This window comes from Brachyistius frenatus, unplaced genomic scaffold, assembly GCF_029030835.1.
Source record: "Brachyistius frenatus isolate BFR_SWC_R1_liver_20210118 unplaced genomic scaffold, ASM2903083v1 Contig_80, whole genome shotgun sequence".
In the NCBI taxonomy this organism is placed as follows: domain Eukaryota; kingdom Metazoa; phylum Chordata; class Actinopteri; family Embiotocidae; genus Brachyistius; species Brachyistius frenatus.
In genome coordinates this window covers 678,669-694,609 of record NW_027210679.1, presented here as the reverse complement: position 1 = coordinate 694,609, position 15,941 = coordinate 678,669, and the positions used below count along the sequence as shown (strand labels likewise).

Here is a 15,941-nt window from a genome sequence, read left to right as displayed (position 1 = left end):
TGCACTCAAGCGCCTTTGTTCTCTTCATAACAAATAAGATACAGATTTGGGACTCAACCCGCTCTCTGTGCAAATATGCTCAACACGTGTTTGGTTTGAGGGCACGCTGCAGAATTGAGATGTTAACATCATGGGAAAGAGATGATTAGCTGCTCTCAGGTCAACACTGCAGTTATTAATATTAGCAAGACATATGGCTGAAAATCAGGCAGAAAAGCCCCCTTCTCTCTTTTCTCCCAGCAGCTCCTGAGGGACCAGGAGTGAAAATGTTGGTGTTAGGTGATGAATAAGTTTTTCAGCTATGTTTACATCTTGCTTTTTAGCATTATTTGCAGCTAGAACATATTTTAGATTACTGTTTCCCCTCAGTTGCACCTGCAACCACATGTGCTACTCTTTAAAGACTGTTTTTGTAATCAGCATATCTTGCAGAATTTATTTTCCAGATGAGTTTCAAATGATTTCATCGGTGAGTATCTCTGTTCACTGCCTGTCAAAGGCCCACAGCAAATGTCCACATCAGTTCTTTATTACTAAAGTTTACTCAATGATATTATGATGTATTTGGACTAAAAAAAAAAAAAAAGTCTTAAAAGAGCTATAAAGCTATTGGGGGCATGTACTTACCCAATTTCAAGTTTTACTATTGGGCAGCCAACCTCCAAATAATGCAAATATTTAATCCTTCCACAACTAAATACTATACGTATTATCCAGTAGATGGTAGTGAAGTTCAACAATGCCAAAACAGGCCATTCTAGAAATTCAATGCCTCCATAATCATAATTTGCATTCAAGGGGACCAGTACAAATCTGATACAGCAGGCACTTGTTATACAGCACAGAGACTGGGTACATATAAGAGAAACAGAATCGGTACAATTATAACATCACTGCAGTAGTTGTATTAAATAGATGTAGAATAGACAGAGGTCTTCGAGTTCCCTTCTAGTTATTATCATTATTACTATTCATTTCTTTTATCACTGTACTTGTGTTTCTGTGGGACTTCTATTGTTCTGCTCTGACAAAAGTCAATAAATAAAGTATTTGTAAAACTGTCCACATTTGGACAGTTAAGTTTCCACCATAGACTATATTCTTCTCAAAATCTGCATATATAACTGAATTGGTAGAGTTTGTTGTGTAACCTCCAATGAGCAAACTTGGGAGGACAAGCAGAAATAAAAGTAGAAAAAACATGAACCAAACACAGGCTGAACAAGCAAGAGCAACGCTGGCAGAGTAAACATAAACAGGATGATCAGCTGTGATCTGAAGCGTCAATATAAGAAGAAGCATTTCAAGAAAAATCATAATTCTCTGGTAAAATAAGGAAGGATTTAGCAAAGTGAGAAGTATCTTCTCATAAATAAAATAGTGTTGATGAATGAAGTCAAAATATAATTACAAAGAAGAGAATCAAATCGGTGACGGCAATTAAAGTTGGTCAGAAAAGAGGGAGCTGCATGGTGCATAAACATCAGAACGATACGAGCTGCAGTGCTAATGCTGTTTTCAATACGTAAAATCATTTCTGGAAAAGGTCATTGACAAACATTAAACACTTTCACAGCAAGTGACTTTAAGCATTTTCTATTTGACTAAAGGACAACTGAGAACTGAGACACCATGCTGCATATTAGATACTGTACTGACTGGATTGCAGCGCCAGAAAGTCAGATTTAGGGCACCAGTATATCAGATTTATTTATTTTTTTATTCAGATGACACATTCTGTTCTTGGAAAAATCCAACAATATTGACTCCTGGAGAGGGGGGGGGACGCCCCTCCTCCCTTAGCTGTATGAATTACTAGAGAGACAAATTGTCAGGTAAGCTTTCAAATCTATTACACAGAATTGTCAGAGCAGCCAGGCATTGTAAAATCCCCAGGCCGTCTGTCATATTAACAAAATTACACCACGTTGCTGACACACTGACAAGTACAACAAATTGCTCTAATTGGAAACCAAATGGATGTTCGTCGGCGTGCGAACTCAGCCGTGCATGAAGGGATTAACAAAGAAAATCGCTTCACAGAAGAACTTCTCTTGCCGTCTCATGCAGTTTTTGGTTTTCCGTGTGCATATCAGCTGTTCTTCATAATACCCTGTTTCTGAGCCATTTGAATTGATTTGTTTAACATTTGACCTGTTATGTAACAAGTGCTGGTGTATCTGTAATGTGATTTGTGGGTTTGAATACCCCTGGGACTGTCTTCTGTTTGTTTATACCCCTAATTAAGTCAGAAATGTCACTCGCTCCACTCGTGATGCTGCTACGTGTATTTACAGACATTCACTAAGCCCATCTATATGTGGACCCACGTATGTCTGCCTCTATTTTTATTACGCCTCACTGTGTTTATACATTTAATTTCAGGCACGACATTAAATCACAGTTTTGGCACAAGTATAGGAAAAAAAAAAATCCTTCTGAAGATAGATCACACTTGTGGCCTGACAACACCGAGCTTGATAATAATTCCACCGGCAGCAAGTGAGGACATGCTGTACAAAATGTGTGACATGTGTACTATATAGTCACACACACACACACACACACACACACACACACACACACACACACACACACACACACACACACACACACACACACACACACACACACACAAACTGGAGAGACTCCAAGCCAGCTCCAAAGACAGATTGGAGGAAAGTGTGTAATTGTATCTCGTCCTAAACAGGACCATCTTGTGCCATGTGACAGTCAGTGGAGCAAAGAGCTGACAAAAACCTGCCTGTTATGCAAGTAATTCACAGGCACCAGACCCCCTGCAAGATTATACCCGACCTGCTGTAAAGACCAAATGCATTCTGGGTATGTATTCTGAATGAAGAAAATAAAAAAAAATAAAAAAAAATAAACTGTATTGGAAAAAAAAAGCAAAGTTTGAGGCTATCTAAACTAACAGATTTTTATTATTAGTGTCCGCTCCTCTCCTTAGTGTTCCCTCATCCTTAACTGCGAGAGCTTTAATGAGCCGATACATTCGCGGGAAGATTTCAGGGACAAACATCCCCGTAAAAAGGTGAAATGTTCCATTAGTCGGGATCACAGAGAGGCTTTGTGCCGTCGTAGCAGGTGGTAATTCTGTCGAGGGGGCACAGAGAGAGACACTGCCTGTCAGTCAACACCTCACTTGACTCCCCACTCATCCAGTTATATAACATACCATCACACAATAAACAGGCTCTGTTTGCAGGAACAGACACAGTCAGGCACACCTGGGAAAGCCGCACCTCCCAGCAGTCTCAGTACCAACTGTGGTGCTGTGACGTTGCATTGTGTTGGTGATTAAGGATGCATGGGCACCATCTACTGGTCTACTGGTGCAATAACAAGGTCCTACAACTTTTTATTTTCTTAAAGGCATTTTTTTTTTTAACTATTCATCTTATTTATTTTTTAATTTTTTTATGTACATAGATGTTCAAATTCAATTTCTTATTTTAGAAAATATGGTAACACCGTGTTCATTAGTTTAACTTTCTATTTCAGCAGGATGGATATTTTAAAAGTCTATTAAAGTAGTGTACTGAACACTGTGCATGGAAATATGGCAGATAAACAGAAAGGAAATTATCTCCTCAGCTCACCCAGGAACTATAATCCATCTGGAATGTGTCGGGAAAACATTGCACGATGTCGCCTGAGAAATTTCGAGAAGAGAGAAAACAAAAACAAGAAAGACTTTATGAAAGGACAACAGAGTGCCTTCCTGAAATAATACACAGTACATACAAAATTGTACACTAGTTTAGGAACAACGTGGAAGGTTAAATGAAAAGTAAAAGTATGGTTCCAAAATTGGGGTCTGAGGACCAGCCAAGCCCCATGTAGAGGACCCCGTGGGGTCCCAAAGTGATCAGCTCACTATTCACTGAAGAAGTTCAGAGAGATTATGTATAATTTGGTTTTGCTCTCTCCACAGTTGACTGTGCACTTTCAGGAACAAAAGATAATAAAACAAATCCCAAGTGTGGGACTCAAGCAAATCCTGAGGATATACAGTAAAAAAAAAAAGTTCTGCGGTGTATTTGTTGGCCTTTAACGTGAAAAAAAACACACACAAAAAAACTGGCTGGACAAAGTTGTGTAACAGCTCCTCATGGCTTGACATTAAGTACTCTAACGGGAAGGTGAGAAATGGTGTAAATTAATCTGCTTTTAATAAAATATTACACCTCCACCATGCTGTTACAGCACAGGTCTTCTTTGGGGCATAAGAAATTAAATATTTAATGCTTCATATTTCAAGCCGTTCATTTAATTTCAGATCAGTTTAATGCTAAACAGAGTTTCTGTCAACTTAAAAATAGGTTTTGAGAGGTGACGTGTAAACACAGACAACACGCTGAGCTTGTATGGAGATGATCACGGTGACAATTATAATTCAATTCCAGTAGATGGCAGCCTTTTTTTACATTTGGCTCAATAAAAGGCTCATCCCATGTTGACTCAAAGGGCTTCCCTAATGGGGGTTGGAAATTAAAACTGAGGTGCTCATTTAAGATGAAAGCAAATGTAAAAGGTGTCACCACTGAGGGATGTTGAATAAATGGATAAATCCCTCTGAACAGGATACAAATGAAGACACAGTGGAGAACATTTTCTGAAACTGAGGAGGTGAAGGAAACTCTGAAGTGACGTGAGACTCCTGAAAAGGTGAGAATGATTGGATCATCATTTTAAAACTTTGATGTGGAGATTTCAGTGAGATCCAAGTAAGAGTAAATGCGACAGATAGATGTGAACAGTGTGTGTGTGTGTGTGTGTGTGTGTGTGTGTGTGTGTGTGTGTGTGTGTGTGTGTGTGTGTGTGTGTGTGTGTGTGTGTGTGTGTGTGTGTGTGTGTGTGTGTGTGTGTGTGTGTGTGTGTGTGTGTGTGTGTGTGTGTGTGTGAGAGGAGTAAAGTAGGGTGGGGTGCCGGAGATGTAGCAGGTGGAAGACATGGTGGAGGCAGAGACAGAGGAGGACATGGCAGTAGGGCAGTGATTTAATTAGCACCCTCTACCCCCTCCAGCCCTTCACTCATAGCATCAATAATGCATGGCCCCTTGTTTCCACTGCCATAATTAATCCTCTCTTACTATAATTAAAAGCCAAAAATCCCACAAGATGGTTCAGCTTGGCCAGGCGAGGGGTAGGGTTGGCACGGGAACTGATGAAAAACTCCAGAGCCTCACGCTCACCCTGTGGACAGACAGATCGACAGATAGAGGGACGTGTTGACAGAGAGATCAATAGACGACCCGACTCTATCACAGGCGGAGAGAGGGAGGCATGAAGGCGAGCGGAAACATGAGGAAATACAGTATGTGGCATGCAGGCAAATTAAATGAATGGATTTGACAGACGTGAACGGCTCCTTGAAAAGGGGCTTTTTTTTGTGTGTTTGTGAATGGGTGAGAAAGTGAGGAAAGAGCGAGCCAAGCACACATCTACCAGCCCCAGAAAAGGAGGACACACACACACACACACACACACACACACACACACACACACACACACACACACACACACACACACACACACACACACACACACACACACACACACACACACACACACACACACTTACAGAGGCATCCTTCTCCCAGATGAGGTTTGTCTCCGCTTCAGCCAAGACGAGAGGGAGAGGTGGAGCTTTCTGATGCTGCAATTAGGACCACACTGTCTGGGCGAGCAAACAAGAATGAATATTTCAGTCCGGAGATCTCCATGGGTACCTATTGGTGGGGGCCAGGCACACCTACAGGCACGCACACACACACACACACACACACACACACACACACACACACACACACACACACACACACACACACACACACACACACACACACACACACACACACACACACATAGGCAGATACCCGGCTTACTGCGGCTGCCAGAATTATTCACCTCCCAATCACAGATGCCACAATTATCACATCAGTATCACGGCGTAAACGATGCCAACTGTTATGCTCATTGAACTATTGTACAAGGTTTACAATATGAGTATAAATATGCATCAGTAGGAACAGTCACAGTATGTAGCTGATGCTTTCTCCCTTTGTGGAAAAAGGTGCAACGAGCATCCCAGCTTTGGCCACGTGCCAGGAAACAGCACAGTTGGTGGAGCAGAGGTCATTTCTCAACCTCGATTCCTTCTCCTCCCTCTGTCTCTCTACTTTCCTCACCTCCTCCTCCAGACAGAAAGCGCTCGCCTCGCTCAGTCGCCTCTTTGGGCTCTTCAGCGGTTTTTAAACGGTGCTTCACTCCAGAAGCAGCTCCAGTGTGCAGATCCTCTTCACTGCACACACACTAACATACACACTCTACACACACACACACACACACACACACACACACACACACACACACACACACACACACACACACACACACACACACACACACACACACACACACACACACAGAGGACTCGTACAGTAGGAGCACTCCCTCTGGTGTGGGTTCATTGTCGATGCTCCGTGCAGCCCTCCTCCTGCCCCGCCGTCCTCGGCCCCATCTCCACTTGATTTATCGCCCTAAAATACCACTGCACTAATTAGTCAAGTAATTAATTAATAGGCATTTGCATTTGTGCATATGCAATTAGGGTGCTGGAGAGAGGAGAGTGCAGATGGGGTCCGGGAGTCTGGTGGGGGGTGGGGGTGGTGTGTGTGTGTGTGTGTGTGTGTGTGTGTGTGTGTGTGTGTGTGTGTGTGTGTGTGTGTGTGTTTGTGTGTGTGTGCTGTATTTCATATCTGTGCTGGCAGAAGTTTGCTCTTCTTCCAGAAAGACAAGTGAAGTGCAGGTCATCACCTCACATGTCTGACAGTGAGAACAGGAGGAGAAGGAGGAGGGAAGTGGGGTGGGAGGGGGGGGGGATGACAAAGGTATGGAGGTGTGGCTTGATGACTTTGAAAGGCTATTGGGTGTCATTTGACCATGGAGGAAAAAGGAGTGATGGAGATTTTTATATCTTAAAGGGAAAGGGGCTGAGATTTAGCATTTAGCCTGTGAAAAAAAAAAAAAAGCACAGCAGGTGGTCCTTACTTAGGACTAATCCGCATACAAACCGGATGCAAAGTCATTCTAAAACACCATAATTCCAAACAAGCTCTCCTCTGGCGTTTCAATATCAGATCAAAGACTCCCTGATTGGAGTCGCCCAGAGCCCAGTGCTGGCTGAGGCCACACTGTTGACATTTAGCATTTATTTTGGCAAGGTGACCTGAAGGTTGTTTGGGACTTGTTGAGAAGCACCAACCCCCCCCCCCCCCCCCCCATGACCACAGGCCCTCACATTTCCCCCTCCTCCTTCTACGGTGCAGCTGAGGTAGGGATAGGGCACCGATTTGGCTGGCGGTGAAGCTGGATGCCCCTCCACACACACACACGCGCACACACACACACACACACACACACACACACACACACACACACACACACACACACACACACACACACACACAATCACGCCACCATGGTTTGGGGCAGTGCCAGGTTATCATCCCCTCATCCCACAGGGGGAGGAGACACATTAGTGAATGTGCAGCATCACGGCTCCCTAGCCACAGCTACCAAACTGCTGGTGACCCCGGGGATGACCCCCGCAACCTCCCAAACACTCCCCCGGTGGTTTGCCGTGGAGGAGACGTAGGGGTGATCCGGAGCCCAAGGACATGATGAGCTTCTGTCTGCTATTTCTCAGCCTCCAGGTCCCTTATCCCTCAGCCCGACGGGTCTCGTAGTGCCAAGTTGGACTTTGTGGTCATCGGGCTCATTTCGCCCACATTAACTCCACTAATGCCTCCTAAATAGAGAGATCTCCGAGCTGGTGATGGACACAATGCAACAAATCACACATACTGGAGCGACCGGGATGCTGGTGGCGAGGAATTCTTGCATCTCCGCAACACCGATGTGCCAACATGCCTCCTCCTAAATCTTGGGCACCTCTGCCAGCTCCTACCGGCATCAATTCCCTGTCATCTAATGCTACACCCACACCAACCCACCCCACCCTCACCCCCTCCCTCCTTCCTCCTCATTTTTCATACATCCCTAGTGGGCCTGCACACCTGGGTCTCACTCTCTCTCTCTCTCTCTGATGCTCGCCCCTGCAGGCGCCCCTCTCTCAGCCTCGCCTGCTGAAAAACACACCAGCAGCGGCTCTGGCAAGCCTCGCGCATTCGGACACAGCTACCAGTAAACACTTGATCGTCTCTCTCACACACACACACACACACACACGCACACGCACACACACACACACACACACCGTGCATGCAGCAGAAGCCTATGTAATATTATACATTTTAATCAGATTAATTTGCGCTGGCAAGTGGGTCATCTGCACCCGTTGCTTGGGCCCACAAGAGTCAGAACAAATGACAATTGGTTTTGGTTGTCTTTCCTCTGAATAGATAGAAGCATAATTTGATCCAATTAGGTAAATAAATAAACAATATGCCTTCTGTTCCATGGCCTTAATGCACTTATAATGCATCCCCATCCCCCTACCCCAACTCATCTTTCTGAACCGGGGATGTGGTGGAGGGTAAAAAAAAAAAAAAATCCAGCAACTAAACAAACCAGTTCACCTCCATTCATTTGCTGAAGAGTTAATTGATGTTATTGTATAATAGGCTTTATACAGTAATATCGTATTATCTCCCCAACACTTGTATATGAGGATAGTCTTCAAAAGAGGGTAATTGATTGATTGATTGATTGATTGATTGCTTGTGTGTATATTTATAGCAGCTCTTGTTTACCTCGAGGTCATCCTACTGTACTGTCACTTTATGCTAATTATATTTATATAGCTTATATGAGTGACCCTGAGGTGTGACCACCACTTTTAGGAAGTATATGATTATACATTGACCTTACACACTTCGTTGTACATTCACTTCGTTTAATATCATCTTCCTCACTGTGACTGCTGGGAAATCTGTGCAGCTCACCTCTCAATTGTAATAAAAAAAAAAAAAACACACACAAAAAAACACTGACTCGTGAGTTTGGCAGGTGAATTAGAAAATCCTCAGGTTTCTTCTTTTTTTTTTTTTTTTTTTTTAAGAAAAGAGAATTATAAAAAATAAAAAATAAAAAGTAGCCTCCATGTCTCGAAACAGCCGCACAGGTCAACAATGATGAGTTTTGTTGTTCCACCATTTTATTTTCTCCCTCTCTCTTCTGTTTTTCCTCCTTTTTTTCTGGCTGTGTGAGCGCTAGCGCGGTGACAGATGGCTGAGCCCTCCTCCTCCTCCTCCTCCTCCACCTCCACCTCCTCCTCCTCTCTCTCTCTCTCTCTCTCTCTCTCTGTGTGTGTCTCTCTTCCCCCGGGAGGGCAAATCTCTCCGAATGCGGGCGCATGTCAATCACCGGGCTCTCATGTGATGGCTCTTGCCGGTGACGTGCCAGCCATATGGGCGCTGGCATCACAGCCTTAGCTGGTATGTAACCCCGTCCCCGGTAGCTCACGGTTGCCACACGCGCACTTCCACACACACACACACACACACACACACACACGTGCATATTGCACACATGCATACATGCTCGCTCGCTCGCTCACTCCCTCGCTCGCTCGCTCGCTCGCTCGCACATATACACACAGACACGCCAAGACGCACGTTCGTTCGTAGGCTCCGGTTATTCGAGTGCGCGTGCTCGGGGAGAGAAGCGCCACTAAAACAACCCATCAACACCGGCAGTGAAAGAAAGCCCGCGCGCTTCCCTGCACCTATTACACCGACAGAGAGCGGAGGTTCGTTCGCTCGCTCGCGCGGTCCCTGAAGATGGTCTGAAACTCTCGCGCGTGCTTTTTGTGTGTGTGTGTGTGTGTGTGTGTGTGTGTGTGTGTGTGTGTGTGTGTGTGTGTGTGTGTGTGTGTGTGTGTGTGTGCGCGCCTCCCATCCCCTGTGAAGAGCCCGAGCCGAGGTAAGTTGGAACAACATAGCTGGAAGAAAAAAAAAAAAAAAAAAAAAATCCGGGGATGCTGAGGTGCCCGTCCAAAATGGAGGAGAAAATTAATCCAATTAACAGATAAACGAATGCATTTTAATGTCAAGTGTTCACGTTGTCCTAATACACTTTTAATATCTTGTTTTATAGGGAATAATTATTCAACCAGAAGGTTAATCTATTTGGCATGAATCCACATGGAAATCTAGTCGCCTTCAGTCTCTGTGACTTTGTTCTGGTATGTTCGCATCGATCCAGGACATGCAGCCTCTTTAAAAAAAAAAAATGTCCATTCTGGCGATGACACACTTTGAAACCCAGTCTGACAAAAAAAAAAAAAAAAAAATGTCATGAATACATTGACATGGGGGGGTTATTTCCATGTTTGTCAGTTTATTGGCTTACGCACGGGCGCGTGCACACTTATCTCCTCACTCCCTCGCTCGCTCTTCTTGCCCTTCAACTTCTGACACCCAAATCTACCTGGATTATAAAAAAAAATATGATCAAAATAGCACAGGCTCGAGTCAAAGAAGCAAGCCGTCTCCCGGTCCCGGTCCCGGTACCTCCAGGATCCTTTACAGGCAGCAGGTCCTGAGGACCGGAGGAGCCCCGGATGGCAGCGCGTAAATAGATCATATCGGACCACTAATTTGATTTAGAGATTCCTGCGTCTGGGACCTTGAATCTGAGAGACAAAAGACAAAGAGTGTGAACAATAAGAATTCCTTTGGAAGATTTTTTTTTCTTCTTCTTCTTTTTCTTTAATGTCAGCTCGTTTGCCTCAACGAAGGACGTCGTCGGGCTTAATGGGAGATTTATTGATGAATTTGTCGATGATTTGCACGTTCAGTCTCGTAGCAAATGAAAGGGTGGGACAACGCCATCGAGTGTGACAGGCAGTCTGCAGCATGATTTATCTCTGTTTGTCCGCTTTTATCTTCAGCAATCTATCTCGGCATAACATTGTTTAAAGCCACAGCCAGTGCTGTTTCAGTAGAGCAAATGGAAGCTTTTTCCAAGATTGGACATTTGTGTTTCACGACTTGTGTTTTTTTTTTTTTTTTAATATATATATATATATTTTTAACGAGGGCTAAAAGGATACAAGCGATTTCCATCTGTAAAAGGTTATCGCTGACTTAAAAAAGTGCTTTGAAATCGTGCACTCGTGCATACTGAATTGCGTGTGAAATCTATTTCGTGTAAGCTGCACGGTCTGTTAATTAAACGTTGTTGTGGGGTGGTTTTTTTTTTTCTTCTAATTGAGCGAGCCTCCTGAGCCTGAGATTTAAAAACTAGATTTTGCCCCTGGCACACCCCCCGAGATAATTAACCAACCATCACAGCCTACCTTACCATGATGGGCTGCAAGTCTATCTGCTGCTGCACTACAGCATCAGAATAGAAGGGAAGGAGGAAGCCAATCGAGGCTTATTGAATCTGTCAAAGATCACTTCGTCTCTCTGTACTAATTTTTTTTTTTCTGGGATGGGACTCCATTTGATGGATAACTGGTAGGCGATCAATTTATTTTCGTTTTTCAGATGTTTAAATTAACACGTTTCTTTCATGGTTAATTGTTTGTAGTTAATAGAGGATCATTCTAACTAGACTGTAGGGATTTTATTTATTTTTAATCACTTTTTTTTTTTTTTTACTATCAATTGTTTTTATTATTATTATTATTATTATTACTATTATTATCATTATGATGGCTGCATTGACATTTAACACATTTTCTTTTTTTCGAGGTGTAAACAATTCTTCTGGTTATTTCTCAAAGGTTATTCTATTAAATGTGTTCTCAAAGCCCTTGTTCAGCTTGATTTAAGATATGTATAAACGCCTTAATTCAATAATCAGCCAGACTTTAAACGGAGTTCCAGCCTATCAATTAAATTAAAAAAAAAAAAAAAAATCCTTTTTGTTGCCTGCACCAAGGAGAGGTGCGTAGTGTGGATGAATAGTGCTGGAATGCAGCCAGGAGTGTATATGGGCGTCAGGAGGAGTGAAAGTGGGGGCCCCCATGGGACCTGTAATGTGGCCCCTGCCGCTGGGACCCGCTGCGAGAGGACGCGACAGGGCACACGGATGACAGCAGGGAATTAAATGGGGATCCGTCTGGCTGTAACCCAGCGCAGAGCTTTGAGGGCTCATTTATTCCTCTTTTATTTCTTCTTTTTTTTTTTTTTTTTTTTTTTCTTTTACACAGATTTACACTTTTTGTCCTTTGGGGGACAAAAACAAAGATTCACTCTACACCTCGAAATGAAAGATTTCATCTTAAGAATATGTGATATTTCTATCGGTCCAGTATTTGGATGTTTATGGTGAAGTGCGTAATAGTGAGTTTTTAAGATTTTGCGAGTGTAATTGGAGATATTGGGAGCAGACATGTCCTCACAGCCACATCCTACACTGTGAATTCACTGCCCTTTGTGAGGCCTAATTTTCGATTTTCTTTCTCTCGAACCAGAGCCACAATGTTGACGAGGCTTTTCAGTGACCCTTCGCTGCTTCCCGACGTGCAGAAATACTCCGGCTGGGCAGAAGACAGCGACGACGACGATTCCAACATCAAAGATGATGACCAGGACACCCAGGACGACATGGAGTCCTCTGATCTGAGAGGAGACAGCCGGACACACTCTGAGCATGCCGAGGAAGACGACGAGGACGACGAGGTGGAGGAAGAAGACGACGGGGAGGACACAGAGGGGGACAGGCCCAAGAAAAGGGGCCCCAAGAAGCGCAAAATGACCCCGGCCCGGGTCGAGCGCTCCAAGATGCGGCGGGTAAAGGCCAACGCACGAGAGCGGACCCGCATGCACGACCTGAATTCTGCGCTCGACAATCTGCGTAAAGTGGTGCCCTGCTACTCCAAAACGCAAAAACTGTCCAAAATCGAGACACTGCGTCTGGCCAAAAACTATATCTGGGCCCTGTCGGAGATATTGCGCTCTGGGAAAAGGCCCGACCTTGTGGCCTACGTCCAGACGCTGTGCAAGGGACTCTCCCAGCCCACGACCAACCTGGTGGCGGGATGCCTGCAGCTGAACTCCCGCAACTTCATCACTGAGCAGCAGTGTCCGGAGGGGGGCAGGTACGGGTCCGGCTCCTTCTCCATGCATTCCTACCCGTACCAGAGCGCGCGTCTGTCCAGCCCCCACTGCCAGCCAGGCTCGAACTCGCACCCGCTGAGGACGCACGGCTATTGCTCGGCTTACGACTCGTATGGTGGGAGTGGATCCCCGGAGTACAACAGCCCCGAGTATGAGGGGCCTCTCAGTCCGCCCTTATGCGTCAATGGCAACTTTTCCGTGAAGCACCAAGGCTCCGCGTCCCCAGACAACGAGAAGGGGTACCACTATTCTATGCATTACTCCGGCCTGCCTGGCTCCAGACCCGCCGGAGCCCACAACCTGGTGTTTGGCTCCTCAGGGGCCCGGAGCGGCATTCACTCTGAAAACGTCCTGCCTTACCACGACATGCACTTACACCACGAAAGGCCCCCCGCGTATGATGAACTGAACGCGTTTTTTCACAATTAAATGACGAAGCCTATCGTGCGTCCCCTTGCAATCAACAATCTATCCACGGCACACTTTTTGACAAAGCGTACCCGCCAGGATTTAGGCATTCTGGAGATTCACTCGTGTACCATTAGTGTTTATCTTTTTAATTTGGTGTCTTAACTTTGTGTTTTTGCTATAGTCAGGGATGTAGTGGAGGGTAATCCATCCAACCCACGATTTTATGTTGCGCAATAGAATTCATCCAGCGTTTTAGGGTGAAATTTGATAAACAAATCATATCAAGATTTGCGACGACAAGGGAATAATAATCAAAAAAAATTTAAAAAAAAGTTAATATTTTTAATGTGTGATTTGTGTTTGTATCGGTGGTTGTTTGCATTTTGATGGCTGGAAGTCAAAGTTTACCCACTTATTTATGTACCACTACATCGCTGGCTGCAGCTTTGTTCCACACGCACACTGGTGGTGGCTTTCTAATGAAATTAGAAATACACCAATAAAACAAGCTAATGCAAATCACATTTGCTCGCCTGCAATTGTGAGATTTAGGAGGTTGTGGTTTTTGAAGAATAAAAGAATGCAGAGGGAAATGCTGAACTCAGAAAAAAAAAAAAATGTGCTGGCTGGGTTGTTTTAGAAGAATCTGTTCTCCAGCAAATCAATCGTTTCGCATCTATGCAAAACCCAACGAGACCACAGAGCGGGCAACGAGGCCCAGAAAGACACTGTATGTTTCATCAGCACTGTTGCTGCACGCACGGGTGCGCTCAGACAAAAGTACACACACAAACACATCCACCCACCCACACACACACACACACACACACACACACACACACACACACACACACACACACACACACACACACTGGAAATAATACCCATGAAAAACATTCTGGCCAAAATGTTAGACATCTAAAAAAAAAAAAAAAAAAAAATCATTAAATACACTGAAATCACACATTTTCTTGTTTTAGTTTTTACTTTTAATCATGAAATTACATATTTTCTTCTATTTGAGGCATTGCACTATTTTGATTTCACGTCATTTTTTTGGTTGAATATTTGTTATTTGCAATCTGCAGTGCTGATTCAGTTTATTATTATTATTATTATTATTGCACGTATTTATTGTGTTGTTTTTTGTAATTAATGTTAATAGTCTTTGAAAATGAAGGGAACCCTGTGTTGAGCATTGTTTTGTTTTTTTCCATAAAATTCAAGTCTTTCAACTTTGTATTCAAACAACTGTGTGGTAAAATAAAATGACAATAAATGAGACTGTGCACATTGATTGTTTTTATATCACTTATTGAACATGACGTATGAATTAACTTTCGATTTTCCGTCACTGAAGGATTTTAGATTGAATTTATGGCTTTATATGGCTTGAGTTATTAAAGGATGGCTTGGTGCCTTTAGATAAAAAAATTAAAAATTAAAAAAAAACCATAGCCTGGATAATATGAGTCTGACCAGGCCTGGTGCCACAACCTGCAGGAGTTCCTCGGAGCCTCGGGGCCTTTTTCTTATAAAATAGGACAGGAGGGAGAGAGCAGTGTTGCCATCCTCCCCAATGCAATGAAATGGTGCCAATGCGTCATTTTTGCCTGGCAAGCAGCTCCAATTTACAAAGCAGCCTTTAAAAAAAAAATGCATGGAATGATTTGAATTGACCTGTGTGGACTTCAGCAGCTGTGGTGAAGACATTTGGATTTAGATTTAATCCACAAGCTGATTGGACCTTGGTTTCTTGACCAGTAATGTAAAATGGGAGGGAAGAGTGTGTTTTTTCAGCACCACGGACAGCTCTTGCACCTGCTGTTTGGTCCAGGCGGTGAGTTTTAACTCAGAGTTCAACATAATGTAAAACGCAATGATCTTTATATTCTCATCCAGTATGCTTTATAAACTGATTAATGAATCGTAGGGGTTATTTTGATATTGTATCCCAAAAATAACAAATGCATTATGCATGCAGGTCCTTTGGTCTCACACCAGGTCTCCTCAATGCACTTAGTCTAATGTTAACAGGTCAAAAACACTAAAAACACACTTTCAGTCAGTTATAAAAAAAATGTTTTCGATGTCTTAGACATTCACGAGATTAGTGATAATTTAGTTGTGAAGGTACTTGTTGAAAATGTGCTTTAGATTCTGTAAATAAAACGATGAACCTCGCAGAGAAGAGGGGAAAAAAGCTGCTCTGAAAACAATGAAAAATGCAAAATATTCGTTATTTAAAAACTGTATTTGTTGATAAAGTTTAAACATCAGATTTAAATAAGGAGGTAGAGTCTTTTAACCTCAAAACACACATCTTATATTTATGTAATACTTTTAAAAAAATTGACTCATATGGAAATGTTAATATATAATCAGGTGTTTAAATGAATTACATTGGTTA

The 15,941-nt window shown here is 43.4% G+C and overlaps 1 protein-coding gene across 3 annotated transcripts; it reads left to right on the top strand.

The window, feature by feature from the left end:
* The first annotated feature begins 9,460 nt into the window (after positions 1–9,460).
* Positions 9,461–14,828, top strand: LOC138626995 (neurogenic differentiation factor 2-like). Of its 3 annotated transcripts, none has more exons than XM_069709025.1 (2): positions 9,461–9,484; positions 12,475–14,828. In XM_069709025.1, exon 2 carries the CDS (start codon positions 12,482–12,484, stop codon positions 13,547–13,549), a length of 1,068 nt encoding a protein of 355 aa, XP_069565126.1. In that variant the 5' UTR covers positions 9,461–9,484; positions 12,475–12,481; the 3' UTR covers positions 13,550–14,828. The 3 variants fall into 3 exon arrangements, with proteins under 3 accessions (XP_069565126.1, XP_069565123.1, XP_069565125.1); XM_069709022.1 differs by lacking the exon at positions 9,461–9,484 and adding an exon at positions 9,523–9,971; XM_069709024.1 differs by lacking the exon at positions 9,461–9,484 and adding an exon at positions 10,376–11,512.
* The last annotated feature ends 1,113 nt before the right edge of the window (positions 14,829–15,941 follow it).

Coding starts and splice junctions, on each gene's coding strand:
- LOC138626995 (XM_069709025.1), top strand. CDS start 12,482: ATGTTGACGAGGCTTTTCAGTGACCCTTCGCTGCTTCCCGACGTGCAG.